The 20,564-nt window shown below is 37.2% G+C and overlaps 1 protein-coding gene across 1 annotated transcript; it reads right to left on the bottom strand.

Annotated features, from left to right (window-relative positions):
* Positions 1 to 721: 721 nt before the first annotated feature.
* Positions 722 to 12,365, bottom strand: LOC136262579 (2-Hydroxyacid oxidase 1-like). The gene is made up of 6 exons (XM_066056966.1): positions 12,232 to 12,365; positions 5,214 to 5,376; positions 4,251 to 4,706; positions 4,040 to 4,198; positions 1,906 to 1,975; positions 722 to 792 (listed from the first exon to the last, which is right to left on the bottom strand). The coding sequence occupies exons 1-6, from the start codon at positions 12,363 to 12,365 to the stop codon at positions 722 to 724; spliced, it is 1,053 nt and encodes a 350-aa protein (XP_065913038.1).
* Positions 12,366 to 20,564: the final 8,199 nt, after the last annotated feature.

Below are 20,564 nucleotides of genomic sequence, written 5' to 3'. Positions count from 1 at the left end.
AGTAGACATGTTAGAAATTAATATATAAAACTAAACACTTAAAGATTTTTGTCCAAGTTTGTGGCAATAAATTGGAGAAATAAGTGTTGCATGCGATGACTGTTCTATTAGAGTATTTGACTGTTGTATCAAGTATCTCAATGATGGAGATTGGAGAAGGGTGAGAGGGAAGGGCACATATCTCCTGTGCCCCCCTCTGGATTTGCTACTGAGTTGTTCTGCATTTAGTATGACAGAGTATGGTAATATATTATTATTGTGAAGTTAAGGGGAGCTCACATGCTCCTTGTGCACCCCTTGATCCACCACTGGGAAACACACATAATATAACACTTCACTTTTCTTCATGTGCTGTGCAGATTATCATATCATAGTGTTGTGATGCACCGCTCAGCTTCCTTTCATTCTTCTTTTAAGGAGTCAGCAGTAAACCTGGAGAGTTGTTTGGACCAGACTGGATAATTTAATTTAATTTGGTTGTTATTGTGCATTGTCTGTTATTTTGAAGTGTTTACTTTAGCTGAAAAAAAAATTACATACTGATGACTTAGTTCAAGAATATCTCTTAAAATGGCTAATGTTTGTTTTGAATACTTTCAAATACTTTGTATATGTATGGCAATAATATTGCCAGTTACTATGCTGTAAAATGTTTAACAAGTTTAGTTCCACTGTATAAACTGAACTTTTAGTTTTTATAAAAGCTCACAATTCAGTTTCATCACAATTTACAGTAGTACTTCCTGTCATAGGCAAGCAGTGACGGTTGAATGTCAGATAATTTAGCACAACCTAAAACATAAAGATAAATTATTATTTTAATACAAAGCCTAGCAGAATAAGCGTATGGCTTAACACAACATATCCATACAATTACATCATACACACACGTACGGGTAAACAGAATTCTAGGAAAACGGGAACGGAAAGCGGGAACAACCAACAGAAAATGCCTGATAAAGGTCATCATGAAATATACAGAATGGATTTTACAGCACAATGTTTCTTTGCAGCAGTATCCCTTTGCTAAAGTGATTGAAACACTCTAATAAAGCAGTCACCTACTCTAATAGAGCAGTCAAGAATTTTTTGCAATTATCCCACCAGGGACCCACATTGATGGCTGGATTATAGCTGTCATAGATTAGGTATATATAGACTAGCTAAGTCATTGATACTGAAAGTTAGCCACTCATTTGAAACCATAAACATTTACAATATTCAACATTAAAATTAATACTGATAAAGAAATTCACAAAGTATTCTATAGTTAACTGACACCATTACAAGCTTTGGAAACTGCTTCCAAATAAGAAGTCATATGATGGGATTATGAATGCAACACCGGTATATTTGAAATGGCTCCAAGAGGAGTCCCCATGATTGCTCAAATTGTCCTAAGTCTCCTCATTGCAGCCATGTACCTACACATACTGCAGCTACCACATACCCATCATGTGACTTTTTCCTGAGATTGTAGGTACAACTCCCCACATCTGCTGTCACTTAATTAGAATCCTCTGTAACCTTGCAAAAATGGTTAAATGTTTATGGTTTCAAGGGAGTAGTTAACTTTCAATGTTGATGACATTGTTAGTCTATATACCTAATCTATGACAGCATCAATTTCATGCAGGGATAGTTAGTGAAACGCTCTCGACTGCTCTAGTAGAGTATTTCAATGCAGGTGACTGCTGTATTCGAGTGTTTTGATCGTTTCAATGGAAGGATTTCAACAATACTACAAAGAAGCATTGTGCTGCAAAATCCAACCTGTATATTCACATGATGACCTTTATCAGGTATTTTCCATTGTTCCCGCTTTCCGTTTCCATCCTATTCCCATTTTCCTTAGCATTCTACTTACCCCACACATATACATGATGCAAATATGTATATACATACCAGACAGAGCCATTGCTAGTTTAAATTCTTCCTTTACCATTCTCAGTACCTCCTCCACACCAGTTTGTCCCTATTATGTACAATCACATGTGTACACATGTTGATTTGAGAATATACAAGCTACGTATAAGAGAAATTAGATTTTAGTAGGGTTATAATAAAATACAAATGAAACAAGAGCTATAGTTGCAGCTATGTGTACTAGTAGACATTTAATTCCTACTTCAGTTGTTTAGTAATAGCCTGTCAATAACATAGCCAGTAAGGTATAGTTACAGCTGTAAACAACTTCTCTTGTTTAATTGGCAACAAAGGAAAGAGTGACACTAGCCAATTATAAAAAATAGCTGCATGCTCCAGCTATGAATTATTGAAAAGCAATATGGCCATTGATTTTTCTTTATTTTCAGCTACATTCTGCCCATTATATAATGTTAAAACCAAAGAACAGTATATTTCTGCAATTAATCCACTCACTACAGAAATTATCAATTCTCAAAAGAATCCATAATGCACTACCCACAAATAAACATGTTCGCAGTAGTGAAGAATGAAACAGGACACAAAATTAATGAGAAAAAAGATAAGTCCATGATGCATGCATTGCAACTGCTGCAGTTGATAAAAAGGCACATATCAGGCTGAGGTAGCATCGAACAGTGCAGAAATCAAGCACATAGCATTAACCATAGTCGAGTTGAGCTAGCTGAAGTTAGTTAGTCAAACAAGTTAATTCTATTCTATGGAAACTTGATGGAAGCATCTGAAGGCACATTAAATTTAGAGTATGACCAATACTGTCATAAACGTAAAAGCAAGAATATATAATGGAGTAGGGAGAGTGTCAAACTTCACTATACCCAATGAAAAATGAGCCCATAAAGTAGCCCGCATACCTTTGTTTCCTCTTGTAAATCTGACTGCTGTTGTTTAACACCTTACTAGTTTTAATGGGGTGGTCTGCATTGAATCCCAATTGCTGAAACTCTATCTAGATGTGTCACTTTCACTATCAGAACAGTCAAGACATGGAATGGCAACCATGATGAAATCTCAAATTAAGACATCATGCTTGAAGTTGATATTCATGACTTTCTAAGTTAGTTTCCTGTGTCTTCTCGAGTTCCTCAGCGCATCGTGCCATACTTTTCTCGAGTACACTGTTCTTCACTCAGTAGCTTCAGCCTCTCAAAGTATATGCGCACGCCCATTGCACTTATAATTAGTCACCAGTCAACACAAATAACCAAGTCGTTTGAAAGATGCCATAGGACTTTATGGGCTCATTTTTCACAAGGTATAGCATAGTTTGACACTCTTCCTACCCCATTATATGTGACCGAATTTTGGAAAATCACCCATATGGGCACACGTGAAATAATTAGAATTTTCATGTTTAGTGGGTTACTATTATGAGCAGAGCAGAGTTATAAAAATATTTGAAGAATTTTCTAGTAATTTAAGGCATTGAGGATGGCTTACAATCATTAACAAGTAGGTTTCCACTAAAAAGCTTGTTATTTGGTCGTTAAATATTTTAAGTGTCAAATGCGCCCATATGGGTGATTTTCCAAAATTCGGTCACATATGTGACCCAGTCTGACAAAACCGGGCTTATCGCCTATTTAAAAGTATCGAGAAATGCCGGTTTTAAGTATTTAGTGTGTTGTAGCTCGCCAATGGTTGAAGCTATGTGTACCAAATTTTCACACGTTTTACACCAATTCCTTACCTTCCAGAGCATCCACTGTGCAAGTAGCCAACAACTAAGTTTCCTGCCATTTTAGATAGTTTTTAAACCGAGGTTGACTGTATCAGGCGAGCTGCAAATTGGGTGGGAGGCAGGCAAGATGGTGTTCAAAAATTGAAAAGGAAGGCCAAGGGATGAATTTGGCCAAGTTTGGAGCCATTGAGGTCTCAAAACTGGCTAAAATGAAAGGAAATTCACAGCAGAGGTACTTATTCAACACCACAGAGCTGTACAGACACATACAGTCATTCCCAGACTGACCAGGGCTCCATTAAGGCCCCACACCACACGTATGGATCGCCACTGGCTAATTGTTAAGTGATTCTTTTAGACCTTCATTGTCCCTACTATACAGTACTAACATACTGTATGATATACATTCACCTGATAAGCTAATCCCCATAATACTGGTCGACCAATGAACACTGCTTTAGCTCCAAGTGCTAATGCCTTTAACACATCAGTACCTTGTCTTACTCCTCCATCAAGATATACCTCTACCCTACCTTCTACTGCCTCCACTATTTCTCCCAGTACATCACTCTGTATGTGAACCATACAATGGTAAATATGCTACTAATTAAACACAACTTACAGTTGCTAACACTCCATCCAACTGCCTACCACCATGATTGGACACTATTATCCCATCCACTCCATGTTGTACAGCCAACTTGGCATCTTCACCAGTGAGAATACCTTTCGCTATCACTGGTAGTTTAGTAAAGCTCTTCACCCATGTGATAGTATCCCATGTTAATTTACTGTCCATCAGTGTATGGGTGTACTGATGTACCACTGACTCTGTCGATTGTTGTGTATCCAAAGGATTGTGTACACTACGCAAACCATCAGTATTAACATTAACAAGTTTCAAGTGACTTGGTATACTATATTTATTTCTATCATCAGCAAGTCTCTTCCCCACCACGGGTTGGTCAACGGTAACCACTAGTGCCTTATAACCAGCCTGCTCAACCCGTTGAATCAAATTCATCGTGGTTTGCTTGTTTCTGAAGACATATAGTTGAAACCATCTTAGTCCCTTGTGCTACTTCTTCTATGGAAGTTGTGCCCATGTACTTGCTATCATACAAGTGTTCATTAATGAGGCAGCTGAAGGTCAAATACATACATAATAGGCAATAGACACAATAAAAGAACAATGTACATGCAGGGTACCCACGTACATAATTACGTGCGAAGAAGACATGCAATATATCTTGAATCAAGCAGTCTGTACGTGAAGCAATAAGAGCTGCTCAATGAATACATAAGAGTGGGTCTCCTTGCACTAAATACCTATACATATGCTGAGTACAGTAGCTCACTATAAAGTATAGTAAGTTGCAGAAGGTGGTATGAAATGATTGATAGCAAGTATTTTTCTACAGGTATAGGTGTTCTGATGGGAATAATGTTCAAGACAATAGCTCAACGTGGTCTTGCCATAAAGCAAAATTTTGGGTTAAACCAGATTTGTTTCTGATCTATGTAGATGTTGACTCAAACAAAAAATCTAAGTGACCCAGGGGCATCTATAATTTATTATTATTACATTACAGTTACCTCTAGCAGTTGCCACTCCCCCTTCAGGATGGGCCATCTTCTGTATGGCAGTAGGAGCAATACCAATGGGAAAGTCTATCTCATTTCCCATAATAGTAGTCTTCATGTTAACATTTGAAACATCTCTTAACATTCTTGGTCTAAGTCGATACCTATCTCAATGCATATTCAGTATAATATTATACATGATTGCAGTAAATTACACAATCAAGTAGGGTAATTAACAATCAATTATCTCCAATAGACCTGGCTTTTTCAAGGCCATTTTTGCACTTCATTTAAAAACAAATATCCAAAGTACAAGGGTAAACTGCTTGTCTAAGTATTAATACTAACATCGTAACAAGGACCTTAGAGTGCTAAAATCACCCAATTAAGAGTTGATCCAGAACCTGGCAAGAAGAGGGGTAACACCAGGGCCAAGATCATGTCGGTGGTCAAAGAGAATAATTCTAAGCTAGCAACGTGTATACAAGTACACTCATGTATGTACACATGGGATAGCTATTTTGAATGCCAATTGCAAGTTGACACATCTAACTGGTGTTGTGCCCCGAATTTCCATGCTAGATATCTGCCATTGACACCTTATTCACTTTCCAGTGACATGTTTTTACTCTTTTATTAACCTTAATTTAGTATAGGTACAAAGAGGTGTAACAGATTATATTAGTGCCTTACACTATGTAGCCTGCTACTATGCTAATTTTCAGTTTGACAACATATGGGTCATTCCATGCCAAATCAACATGAAATTGACATGACCTCTTCTGATTTTTATATAATTTGGTACACACAAAGACTCAATTGAGAAACTACTCCACACCAAATTTCAGACCATTTGACTAATTACCTTTGGAGATATGACCGCTCAAAGTTTGAGGGAAAATACTTGATCTGATTTACAGGTAACCATAAATACCATCATAACTTGTGTTTGGCTTGACCTATGAACTTGTGGTTTACTTTACAAGAAAGGATATTACATTCTCTTCGCAATGATATATATGTTTTGCTATTCACTTCAAAGGTAAGGTCTAACCACAAAAAAAGTACTTTTTTCTTTGATCTTAATTTCCAAAGAAAAGGTAGTTTTAATTAACTTCATTTTTTGGATACAAACTCTTTACATGTATACCTTTCACTACTGTAAGTTTCAAATTGGGACATCACTGACAACATTGTTTTTAAGATACATTTTAAGTGTTATGTAGTAGCAATATGATAAATTACTATTATAATTTTAATATCTGAAGAAACATGGTAATTTAACTTGTAGTTTTTAACATGTACTTGAATTGCTCTGTGGCTGCTTTAGTTTGTTCTTTTGAGATAGTATAAATTCATCCATAACTGGTTCTTGGGTCAATTTTTGTGAGGATATCATCAATAGAAACTAAAATAGCTATCTGTTTCTCTGGCTGGATACTTGTATGATGGTGATGGATCATTAGGGATTAATATATTAATGCTAACTTTTCTGTCATCCTGATGTACTTGGAGAACACAACCCAACCACCATTTCTTTTCATACACAGCTGTGACAAATCCTGTAATTTTATCAACTGGAATTTCATCCTTACTCACAAGGGTAATCTTTTCCTCTTTACCAACACATGAATTTGAAAATTTCTTTGTTAGAACGATAGAATTGCTTAATGGGATAAAGCAGTGGAGTTTTTGTATACCAGGAATAGTTCTACTTACTTTTAACCTTTCCTCTAAGCATTCTTCACTGTAGTCGATTGTTGTACTGTATTTAAAATGCAAGCTTGTTAAATTTTCAGCTCCCCATTCAAAGAGTTGGCATGGAGTCATTATTTGAGAATTATATGGTTTCTGTAAACTTGCTTTAGCAGCTAGTCGTTTTACGATGCCACCAATTCCATAATTTGGTCCTTTTCCATGTGATGTAGCATAGAAATTCCATTCAGTGTGTACTCCAAAATCTGATTTGTGATAACAGAGATTCAAGAATTTTTTTCTGTTTTTGTACTGAGCAGCTGATCCATCTGAAAAATAAATTATCTTGTCTACTTTCAAAACTTTTCTTGAAGGAATTGCACTAAATGCTTCTGGAATAAATGTACAGTAATAGTGTCATGATACAAGCAATCAGATAATAACAAAGCTGATGTGTTGCAACTCTCCTGATTCTTTGTAGTATGCCACAAATGGGTGCAATGTTGCTTGTGAATTATTCCAATGAAATGCTTGTCTGCATCTTGCAATACAAAGAAATGGTTCTCTGAAAAGTCGCATATTACTAGAAAATGACCAGGCATCAGGTTTAACATGGTATCTATCTGTCTGATAAAGGGACTGTTGTTTGGCAATGAATGAATGAGGTATCAAAAGTTTAATCTGGTCACAAAATGAGTCTACAAAGTCATCTGCAGGTTTAGTGATCATCTCCAATGTTGACCTGTCTACAGACACCCACTGCTTGTACTGGATAGTATCAATAAAGTTGTCATCAAATATAAGTAATCTTTGAGGTTTGAGATTCCTGGTCAATATTCACAAGTTTTTAAATGACAAACAGGCTGTGGTGTATTACATAATATTTATGACAAGTGCAACACAGTGAGCATAATGCTGTAAGTGAATTTCCAATTTAGCAGTGAGCTCTGCCAATTTACCAGCAATCAACATCAATTTTGTGTTTTGATGGATGGAGCAGACATACAGCATGTGTCCCACTACCTCCAGTTAAAACACAATTCTTAGGACGCAATTCAGCAAATTTAACCTTTTCAGTGAAAAATTGATCTTTAAATTGCTGGTAAACCTCTAGTTCAAACTTTTTACGAGTCTGATGATATCAGTCGAATGATGCCCAGCAAGAAAGATTGTGTCTCAATTAAAGTTGGTGACCAGAGGATTTCAATTCAAAAATGATTACTTTTAGGAAATCTAAAAGAAAAATTTTTTTGTCATCATTTGAGCCATGGCCTTGAATTGGGTTAGGCGTGGATAAAATGCCTCCTGATTTAACTAAGCTTTTTGCTTTACGAACCATGTAATTGGATCATTTTCTATTCTTTTGATGCTCCAGCTCATTGGAAGTAGAGTCAAAATTTGTACCTTTATACTTTTCTCTTCTGTTTCATGGAATTTCATCTTCAGCTTCACTTTCGTCATTGTCATCTTAACCTTACCTCCAAGTATAGATTCATGAAAATCACTTTTGATTTTATCTAGCTTTTTCTTAGGATACTGTGCACCTGGTAGTAACTTATTTTTTACAACTGGTGATTCTCCAATTAAAGCTAAGCCTTTGTTAACGCTCTCCAGATCCTGATGTTGAAAATCATCGTCGCTTGATTCATACTGAGTTATTTCCATTTTCTGACAGTTTTTTGTACAGTTACTACATATCTTCTCTTCAAGAGTGAGAGTAAGAATTTTTGCACCCATCCAAGGTCTTAAGCTAGTTTTCTTGTGCCTTTGATTGTTAAAAGAATTACAACAACTATTAGCCCACTGCTTTTGTGCCATGCTTCAAAAAAATTGTAAGGAATAATTGATAGCTATAGAGCACTTTCCTATCTGTTTTATATGTGACAGACTATTGCTTACATCATCTATTGCTTACATCGCTATGACAGCAAATAAATAAAGTCTTCATACTTCCACTGAAGTACTTTCAGTCTTAATCACAAAAGGGACTTGTAAGGCATGTGTAGTCTGTGCAAAAAGTAAGTAAACTTTTTGATGCTTTGCATAATAGCAAAATAAAAGAGTATAGTTTTAGTTAAGTAGTTTTATGAAAATTGAATTTTTTGGTTATGTAGAACAGTAATGTGTTTACATTAGAATTCTTTTGTTAAATGACAAGTTCTGTGTTATCAGTTGCCAATGTACCCATAAAGATTGTAACGAAAATAATTATGTATACCTGCAGAACTGTTTACGTAATTTTCCTATAGTTTTTTGCAAAACTTTTATTAGCCAATTTGTCCCTTCTTGGTTTGCTCTGTTTGTACTAGTAATAGCATGGGTAGCAGTGAAATTTGGGATAAATACCACGAGTGTTGTATTGGAAATTTACCATTTCCAATACAACAAGAGTGGTATTTATCCCAAATTTCACTGCTATACCCATGCTATTTCCAGTTAATACCATACTCGCTGCATATACGCATGCTGTGCATTAGCGTTGCTATGTCCGCAATTTGTCACTATGTACTAAACACGTGTCAACACTAATTGTTAACATAAATTCTAGCCAATGAAATTGCAATTACAACTTTTTCACTGCTACCAGTGAAATACGGGATAAATTTCACTGCTACTATTGAGACTTTTATAAGGACAGTGAAACAGGTATGGTATTAGTGCTGTTATATACATATCAGGATGAAGTACAAAACTTGTACAAATAACTACTAGGAAAATTATGATCTACAAAAATTTCAATATTGCATGCTATATTGCTCCACATAAGAATTTGGCACTTTCTGATTGTTGTCCCAACTTGAAACTTACAGTAGTGAAAGGTATGCATGTAAGTAGTTTGTATCCAAAATATGAAGTTAATTAAAACTACCTTTTCTTTGGAAATTAAGATCAAAGAAAAAAGTACTTTTTTGTGGTTAGACATTACTTTTGAAGTAAATAGCAAACCATATATATCATTGCGAAGAGAATTTAATATCCTTTCTCGTAAAGCAAACCACAAGTTCATAGATCAAGCCAAACACAAATTATGATGGTTTTTATGGTTACCTGTAAATCAGATCAAGTATTTTCCTCAACTTTGAGCGGTCATATCTACTAAGGTAATTAGTCAAATGGTCTGAAATTTGGTGTGGAGTAGTTTCTCAATTGAGTCTTTGTGTATACCAACTTATATAAAAATCAGAAGAGGTCATGTCAATTTCATGTTGATTTGGCATGGAACGACCCATATAGCTAAAAGGGTTAGTACTGCTGACATGGATGACCCACTAACCTGGATAGCATAGTAATCCAAACAGAAAGTGTACATGATACAGATGTGTCAAAGTCATGCATCAGAAGCTATGTGATGTTGTAAACTTTAGCCGGACTGTCACTTGTCCAAATCAGTGATCAATTAATGGGAATTACCCTGACAGCAACACAAAAATGTTATTATTCGAGCAATTACTCAAGAACCAAAACTGTTCCACTGTTCTTAGACTTTAGCTTGAACCGGAGCTTATCAATCACAGATCTTGTTAGTGAGAAGGTGCTCCAATTGGTAAAGAGCCACTATGGCCAGTGTTGGGAAAGTTACATTGTCAATGTAATATATTACTCTTTACTTTTGGGAAATGTAATAAGTTACAGTTACATATTACTCCAAATGAAAAGTTACTTAATATATTACATTAAGTTACTTTTACTCTGACCATACACCTTTCCTTTACACCTTGTATATTAGTTACTGAGCTAGCATATAGTAAACACTCTTGTAAATATAGCTACTGGCTTCTTGTACCTGTGTAGAGATGCTCTCTTCAGCCATACCTAAACATTGTTGGCAAATTACGTGACCAGTTGTCTGAGGTGTGAACTAATATGGATAATTTTATTATAGGGGATCGGGACAGTGGATTATTGCAGCAATTAAGCTGTTGAGTAACACTAATTGTTTAGTAATGGACCTGGTAATGTGTTATGAATATCGGTACTATGTCTACACGTCCCTAACGAACTGTAATAGTAACGCGTTACGTAATAACATGTTACTTTCATTACTAATATAACGAACTGTGGGTTCCTTGAAAGTAACTTAAGTTATATTACTAGACTATGAATAATATCGCGTTTTATTACTTGAAATCACAAAATGTAATAACTATATTATAATGCGTTATTCCCAACACTGACTATGGCAAAAGGGGCTGGAGGACTAGACTTATGGGCCATGTCATGGCTCATTTTTTTTGTTTTCATGGGTACTATAGTAACCTCAACGTCAAATGCGGTTGCATGCAATCACTGGACTGGAGTAGTGGAGTGTACTGGTGGACTGGACTACTGGACTCAGGTGTTTTCCCTTTTAACCAAATATTTGGGCAACTGGTTGTAATTATACCAGTCTCATGTAGGTAGACCACTCCCCCTGCACATAAAGAAACACACACTACACACAACACACACAAAAGTAGGTGTGATCTTACCAGACTTGTGAACATTACCCAGCTACAGCTATGGAATAGCAGGACAGTTAACCACTATAGCTAACTTTATGGCTTATAATTTGTATCAGTTTAGAATAGATGGTTACTACAACACTACATACAAATGTACTGTATTTGTACTTTGTGATGAATGGTAGTCATACAATGGAGATTATGTCAAAGAGTGAAAGTTGCACACAATCCTAACATGAACAGGCAGTGACCAAGTATAGAGAGGATCACCTGCATATTTTACATTCAATGTAGCAATAGCTACACCAGTTGGCCAGATAAGTGCTAAAAAAACTTGAGTCCAGTAGTCCAGTCCACCAGTGATTGCATACTACCGTCAAATGCTATGGCGGCGTCACTCCGCGAAACATAGATTAATTAGGCCACTCCAAATAAATTCTCTGTTTCCCGTCCTGGACTCAGGCATATTTGCATGCGGGCGGGCGGTTCATTTCCATTATTCCATTATAAGGTTGGCAGCTTTTCAAGCTATTATTTGCCTGGCACAACCATAAAAAGCTGCTTAAAAGTATGCTTAAGCTTGTACTTTCATTTTTAAGTTGCTAAATAACACAAACGTGAATTTGTGCTGACGCAATAGCGCTGCTGACATGTGAGTTGACACTGGCTTTTATCTGAGCCTGTACAGAATGCAAGAATAACCGGAAAATAATGGAAGAATACGGAATAACGGAATATTTAGAGCTGACAGTAACCAGATGCGGGCGGTGGACGGGAAACAGAGAATTTATTTGGAGTGGCCTTATATATAATCTATGCTGGAAATTACCGGACACGCCCACCTTATATAGCCATAGGGTATGGTGTTGACTATAGCATTACCTTTTGAATGCTTCCACGTTGTCCCTCGCAGTTTGTTCTTGGTTGGCACCAGAAGTAAAATAATCACGAGCGATTCTGTCCAGTGACTGCAAAAAGTGCACCTCAAAATCTGCCAAACAAACCGGCTTGGACATTCTCTAACAGCAAATGTGCTCAATATAAGGCCACACCAAGTCAAACCTTAGTTTCTGGTCACGCGACACCCGCCCGCACGAAAAACCTGGAACCCCAGTTTGTGATAGTCTCGTGCCCAGCCGGGCTCGCGCTAATTCGCAAACACCGTCTGGTGACAATGCTCGAGTTTCTTAGGCCCGGAAGTGCGATCCAGCCAAAATATTGGCCAATCAGAATCGAGGAGTTGCATAATCGTTTTAAAACAGTGAAAAACCATTCTAGGAATAAAGTAAAACTCAGAATAGGGCGTTCACTAGATGCGATCTCTTCATTCATTGTAGCTATTAGTAGAGGAAGCGTTTCATTTCTGGTGAAACGTCGAGTCACGATTCATAAGGTGAGATCGGAAAAACAACTTGACAACAAACATCTTGAACAACCTAGGTGAGTAACTTATGATAAAATGGCTTTAAATAGTCTGCTTTTTCGTCTACTCAGTTCCAATACATTCATGCGATTATGCAACTCGTTGATTCTGATTGGCCAGCCAATATTTTGGCTGGATCCGGCGCACTTCCGGGCCCAAGAAACTCGAGCATTGTCGCCAGATGATGGTCCGCCCCATTGTTGAATATGCATCCTCTGTCTGGGCCCCCCACACCCACACCAATATAAACCAACTTGAATCCATCCAAAGGAGAGCAGCCAGATTTTGCTACAATAATTTTTCTAGATTTAGTAGTGTAACAAGAATGACGTCATCATTAAATTTACCTACCCTCGAAGAAAGAAGAAACAAGTCTAAGATAACTACAATGTATAAGAATCATCGTCCATCAAGGGTAAACAGCTTGTCACTAACCTTTGATTCAATTAATTTACCACTGCCATACGTACCCATATCAAAAGACAAAAATATTTTCCACTTCTCCCTAACCTTGTCTAGTACATGACTGAGATTTTTACTACATTTTTTTTTTTAAATTTATTTATTGACTAGCATTGGTACCTGCCCTACGTGCAGGACCATCTCCACATTAAACATTGTAATGCCAGGAAGAGGGACCAAGCATTAAACACCAGCAGTGCTCATGTAGCTATCTAGAGCACATGGTGATGTCACATTTTTTAAAGAGTATGAGATTTCCTTATGTCATTAATGGTGCAAAACACTAAAGTTTATTGTTTGTGGTTTTGACAGGAATGTAGTTTAATTATTCAATGCATCTTTCCTACCAGTGACTTCAACGTGCTGTATAGAACAAACGAAACCTTTGCTGCTTTACATGACAACTATTGCAACAATAATTAATGTATTCGGAACCAAGCATAAATATTAGTGTCCTATATTTGCTGTGTAGCATGCATGTCGATAGTACTTTAAAGTACATGATCCTTATGCAGTACATAATAATTTATAGTGAAATAATGAGCATGCAAGGCTAATTAGTTAAACTGCATGCGAGCTAAGGCAATTGTATACAGTATATACCCTACATTACATACAGGTTGTGTACACATGGTACAGTTTCAGTTTTTACATTATGATGTTTACCTTACCAATTGTCACAAAGAGAAATGAACTTAGGCATAATTTAAAGCCAACACAATTTGCAGTTATAGTTACTGCATGGCAAGCAAAGGTTCAGAACTTGTCCTATGCTATGTACTTTCAGTTCTGATGTTGTCATATACCTCTTGCCATACAAAAACCCAGTTTTGAAATACCTGCAGTGTAATTGGCCATTAAGGTAATGTATGAATCATTAGAGTGAAAGCATGTAAGCAGGATTATGATGAAACAGTTGTGCCAGGTCTGATGCAGTTCCTCGGTGTAAACTATAGATCTGCATGGTTCCAGTATTATCATTTTTCATATGCACAGTAGTATTTGTCCAATCATGCAAGCTGCCTATTTACTACAGCAGTAATGAGGTAAATCTGAACAAACAGTTTTGCATGTCAGTGCACACCTATGTGCTTAAAACAAAGATGTAGATATTCTGGATACTGGTGAAAGAAGCTTTTACCTACTCTAATACAACACACTGGACCAACACACAGATGGACAAATATGTTGGCAATTTGCCTGCCCTATCCCAAAAGTGTTATAAGAGTCCCTATGACGTGAGGCAGTTAAGTGCCAGTGTTGAAAAACTGAGTATAAGAGTTTGTAGATGAAGACTTGCATGGAACAGATAGAACAAAAAGGTGCATCAAAAATTAAAGGTCCAAAAAGTGAAAAAAAAAGTTATGTGAACCCTGGCTGGTTATAATAACTTGGGGTTAAGGGAGGTGCACATTGGTACCTGCCCTATGTGCAGGACCATCTCCACATTAAACATTTTAATGCCACGAAGAGGGACTAAGCATTAAACACCAGCACTGCTAATGTAGCTATGTAGGGTACATGGTGATGTCACATTTTTTAAAGAGCATGAGGTTTTCTTATGTCATTAATGATGCAAAACACTAAAGTTTATTGTTTGTTGTTTTGACAGGAATGTAGCTTAATTATTCAGTGCATCTTCCCTACCAGTGACTTCAACGTGCTGTATAGAACAAACGAAACCTTTGCTGCTTTACATGAGAACTAATGCAACAATAATTAATATATTGGGAACCAAGCATAAATATTAGTGTCCTATATTTGCTGTGTAGCATGTATGTCGATAGTGCTTTAAAGTACATGATCCTTATGCAGTACATAATAATTTATAGTGAAGCATGCATGCAAGGCTAGCTAATTAGTTAAACTGCATGCGAGCTAAGGCAATTGTATATAGTATACCCTACATTACATACAGGTTGTGTACACACGGTATAGTTTCAGTTTCTACATTTTGATGTTTACCTTACCGACTGTCACAAAGAGAAATGAACTTGAGCATAATTTACAGTCAACACAATTTGCAGTTATAGTTACTGCATGGCAAGCTAAAGTTCAGAACTTGTCCTATGCACTTTCAGTTCTGATGTTGCAGTGACACATATACCTCTTGCCATACAAAAACCCAGTTTTGAAACACCTGCAGTGTAATTGACCAATAAGGTAATGTATGAATCTTTAGAGTGAAAGCATGTAAGCAGGATAGTGAAACAGTTGTGACAGGTCAGATGCAGTTCCTCGGTGTAAACTATGGATCTGCATGGTTCCAGTATTATCATTTTTCAGATGCACAGTAGTATTTGTTCAATCATGCAAGCTCTCTATTACTACAGCAGTATTGAGGTAAGTCTGAACAAACAGTTTTTCATGTCAGTGCACACCTATGTGCTTAAAACAAAGATGTAGATATTCTGGATACTGGTGAAAGAAGCTTTTACCTACTCTAATACAACACACTGGACCGACACACAGATGGACAAATATGTTGGCAATTTGTCTGCCCTGTCCCAAAAGTGCTATAAGAGTCCCTATTATGTGAGGTAATTCAGTGCCAGTGCTGAAAAACTGATCATAAGAGTTTGTAGATGAAGACTTGCATGGAACAGATAGAGCAAAAAGGTGCATCAAAAAGGTCCCAAAAGTGAAAAAAAAAGTTATGACCTAGGCGGGGATTGAACCCTGGCTGGTTATAATAACTTGGGGTTAAGGGAGGTGCACAAATCGCCACAGTTGTTTATCAGTGGTTTTGACAGGAATGTAGCTCAACTTTTCAGTGATCCTTCCCTACACCAGTGCCTTCATCGCCCTATAAAGAGCGAACAAAAGCACGTATTGATTTGCTACAACAACACTCGAGTTGCCAGATGATGGGCGTTTAATTTCGCTAAAGTCCCGCCTCGATACGTGCTTTGCATGCCAAGATATGATGAGCTAAAAGTCGTGTTTTAAAAAAAGGTGTTCACAAAAAGGTACTGAGTAGAAAGAAAAAAATCTGTCAACACGTGGATTTGAACCCACGACCTCTTACACGCTAGTCAGGCGTTCTACCACTTGAACAGTATGTGCTGTGGTTTTCAAAGGAATGTTGCTCAAGTTTTCTCTACACCTTGGCCTTCTACGCGCTGTAGAGACCGAACGGAAGCACGCGTGAACTCGTGATAGCAATCTTAGAGTAGGCGGATGATGAGCGCTTCACTATCAGCACAGACTATGTCGATTCGCGCCAAGTCTGGTGAGTAAGCAGCGTGACCGTCAGACAGACAGACAGACAGACAGACATTTTCAGCTTTTTATATATAGATTAGCAAACACCCAACAGGGTTTTTACGCTAATGTACAAGGTACGTACACATAAGTGCCTAGTTTAAGTTACAATAACATAAGTGCCTATAATTTAAGTTACAATAATGATTTGTACTAAGTTACAATAAGTGCTAAGTTACAATAAGTGCTAAGTTACAATAGGTGCTAGGTTACAACTAGTGCTAAATTACAGTAAGTGGTAAGTTACAATAAGTGCTAGAATTACAATGAGTACTAAATTACAGTGAGTGCTAAGTTACAATAAATACAATAAGTGCTAAGTTACAGTTATACTGGAGCAAATATTTGTTCTTCTCTATTGACCACTACGTGACCAAATATTCTTGAATGTATTTAACGGCAGTTTACAAGTTGAAGAAAGAGAAGAAATGTTGAAACAAGCTGCAGGTGGAATAACAGATAGAGGGTTTATTGCACAGCAACGTTGAAACCGGGTCACTACTGCTGACCCGGATGACCCACTGACCCGGATAGCAATCCGGGTCAGACCCGGATGTGACCCGGATGTGACCCGGATTAATTAAAGCCGAGACGTGTTTCGGCTAGTCTCGGGTGAGCGAACGAGTCTACATTTTGAGCGTTCGATTCGTGTTGAGTAAATATTGCAACTTCAGCCTAGCTGTAGGTTGAAGACCAAAAAAAAAAAAGGTCTTCACCTACTGACAATAGCTACCCCTCACCATAGATACCCTCAGTTTCGTGCTACATACTGCACTTACTAACAAATAGGCGTGGCTGAACATATGTTGGTAATGCGATAAGTGGGCGTGGCTCACGAAAGAGCTACGCGATAGCGTTTATATGTTCCACGTCGTCAAACGAACAATTTCGTTTCTCACGTGATCCAATCCGGGTCAGACCCGGAGAAAATGTGACCCGGATGACCTGACCCGGTTTCAACGCTGTTGCACAGTTAGAAAAGATAATATCTACAAAATTAATGCTGATTGTATAATATTACTTGGAAAGCATTCATCATTTGTCAGATCATCAGCAACACTGTATATGTCACTACACCCCACTAACAAGTGTATGATTGCAATCTGTGGTGAGCATGTTTCAGAAAACAATAAACGTATTTCATCCACTAGTGTACCAGACCAGTTTTTGTAAAGATGAAACTTAAAATACTTCCTTATATCCTTTACTTCACGTATATTTATAGCTAACGTATTAACATGAATTGGTAAATCGCTACAATATGTAGCTGCTGTAACATCATGATCAGGTGCATTAAGATCACACATTGGCTGACTCCAAGTATGTATAGCTTATATAATTACGTACATGTATAACATGTATGGAACTGTGCATGTCTGTGTGTGAGTGTAAGCATGCATGCATGTGTCTGTTTCATGTGGTATTGTGTGTATATGCACAACAGCGTTGAAACCGGGTCGGGTCATCCGGGTCACATTTTCTCCCCGGTTTACAATTTATCCCGGTCTGACCCGGATTGGATCACTTGAGAAACGAAATTGTTCGTTTGACGACGTGGAACTTATAAACGCTATCGCGTAGCTCTTTCGTGAGCCACGCCCACTTATCGCATTACCAACATATGCTCAGCCACGCCTATTTGTTAGTAAGTGCAGTATGTAGCACGAAACTGAGGGTATCTATGGTGAGGGGTAGCTATTGTCAGTAGGTGAAGACCTTTTTTTTTTTTTTTTGGTCTTCAACCTACAGCTAGGCTGAAGTTGCAATATTTACTCAACACGAATCGAACGCTCAAAATGTAGACTCGTTCGCTCACCCGAGACTAGCCGAAACACGTCCCGGCTTTAATTAATCCGGGTCAATCCGGGTCACATCCGGGTCAGTGGGTCATCCGGATCGGCAGTAGTGACCCGGTTTCAACGTTGATGCACAATATGTGTATGAGTAATGATAGGTGCATACAAACAAATGGCTATAGTCATGAACAACCAATAACAATGCATTGCAGTAGTCATGACTAAAGTACCAATATTTGTCTACACATACAAAATGAAGTTAGACAAACACTTAACTTGGAAGGAACATGTCAATGACATCTGTAGCAAAGCCATCAAAGCAAAAGCCTTCTTACAACATAATCTCTTCCGGTGTCCGGCAATAGTGAAATCCAATTGTTACACATCCTTAGTGAGACCTATATTAGAGTATGCTGCTACAGTGTGGTCCCCACACCTTCAATACCAGAAACACTAAATAGAAAAGGTTCAGTGCAGTGCTGCTTACTTTGTTAAAAATGACTTCTCCTATCACAGTAGTGTAACTGCCATGCTCAAACATCTTAAGTGGCCACTACTCGAACACCACAGAAGTTTCTTAAAATTGATAATGTTTTACAAAATATTATACATGGTCTTGTTGACATCTCATTTACACTTACACCCCTTTCAACACCTATCCGTGGACACAACCAGCATTTCGTCATCCCTTTTGCTAGAACTGATACATATTTAAATTCTTCCCTCTTCTATCAATTTGTGGAATTCTCTACCCAATTCATTAGTTGAACTGGATGATTTAAACCAATTTAAAGATGATTTATCCTTATACCTCTTCCCAACAGACTGATTTTATGTATGATTATCTGTGTGTTTATACTCTTTTTGTGAGTTCTACACATGTAATTAATAATTTAGAGTATATAGCTAATTGACTAATCTATTTTTTTGAAATCAAGATATGAAAGTAAAGAATACAGTTGTTAGTTACAGTATATGTAGCTAGATGCCAATGCATGCTTTATGCCAAAATCTAATGATGATGTTTAAAAACTTTTGTCATAAACTGTCAATTCAACAACAAGACTGGGCTAGCTAGAGTATATTGAGGTTATCTGAAAGGGAGTAATGTGACTGTTCTATTGGAGTATTTTGTTAGTAGGTGTGTAGGGTAAGTGTATGTTCTATTAGAATAATCACCACATACATAGTTTATAATGCTACTCTGCATGCATAAAGTTAGCACATTAACTATGTGCTTATAAAACTTACTTGTCTGAACACTTCATATAACTGAACTAGTACAACTGGTAATAAGCTTGAACGTTGTGGCTATAATCAATGGAAGTGTTCCTAAAGAAGTGGACACTAGAGAATCGATTTTTCAAAATTCTTAGACTACCTAACATACTCAAAAAATAATGATAACACTTAATGGCATTAGGGCAACATCTTAATTATTAGTTCTCATCCTCCTGTACTCAAAATAGCAGTGCGGGAGGGCAGATTTTTATTTTATTTTTACTAACTATATAGATAGCTGAATTGAGCAACTCAAAATGCAATTCTTAGACTGCTCTAGCAAGGTACCAACTATAAAAGGTGCGAATTTGCCTTCCTTAGCCACCAGTGGTGCAAAAAATCCTTGATGAGGTAAGAAACAGCGATGTGGGAGGGGATGAGAAACTAATAATTAAATTTATGTGGCCTAATGATAACACTTAATGTGAAGTTCTGCTAGCTCTGTACAATAAGCTATGCTTATGCAGTACTACAATGGATAACATGTTGATATTATCCTGAACATTATAGGTGCAAGCTTAAGCTTACTATGTTTCCCATAATTATATTAAAGTTGTTGATGAAACCTAAAGTTGCTGTCAGTTGAAGAAATAAGTCAGTTTGGAGTTATCTACCTCCTTGTTATTGATCATATTTGGACATGTTGTGCCAAATTCTCTTGAGGAATTTACTTACACTAAAACAACTACTGATGTAATGTAATAGCTATAGGTATGTATAGAGTATTATGGATTGTGGTCTTGTGATAAACAGTATATTAATTTTGTTGATTTATGACAAAATGGTATTGTTCTTCCATGCAAGGCATGGAAAGAATACAATTTTGACTTGGAACTTATAGCTGGTATGCTTTTTATTGTCCGTCCTTATGCTCCTCTGAATCACTGCATTCCCAATGATGACTGAATGAGGTGTAATAGTAAATGTGACCGGGCCTGCAAAAACAGGGCATGTGGGCACAAACTACACCCCATCACTCTACAGGTTAT

The sequence above is a fragment of the Dysidea avara genome, chromosome 1 (assembly GCF_963678975.1).
Source record: "Dysidea avara chromosome 1, odDysAvar1.4, whole genome shotgun sequence".
Classification (NCBI taxonomy): Eukaryota; Metazoa; Porifera; class Demospongiae; order Dictyoceratida; family Dysideidae; genus Dysidea; species Dysidea avara.
The sequence above is the reverse complement of the archived record's forward strand: the minus strand, read 5'-3'. Positions and strand labels throughout refer to the sequence as shown.

Coding starts and splice junctions, on each gene's coding strand:
- LOC136262579 (XM_066056966.1), bottom strand. CDS start 12,365: ATGTCCAAGCCGGTTTGTTTGGCAGATTTTGAGGTGCACTTTTTGCAG. Junction 4,199..4,250: donor TGGATGGAGTGTTAGCAACT/GTAAGTTGTGTT, acceptor GTTCACATACAG/AGTGATGTACTGGGAGAAAT. Junction 793..1,905: donor ACTAGCAATGGCTCTGTCTG/GTATGTATATAC, acceptor TTTATGTTTTAG/GTTGTGCTAAATTATCTGAC.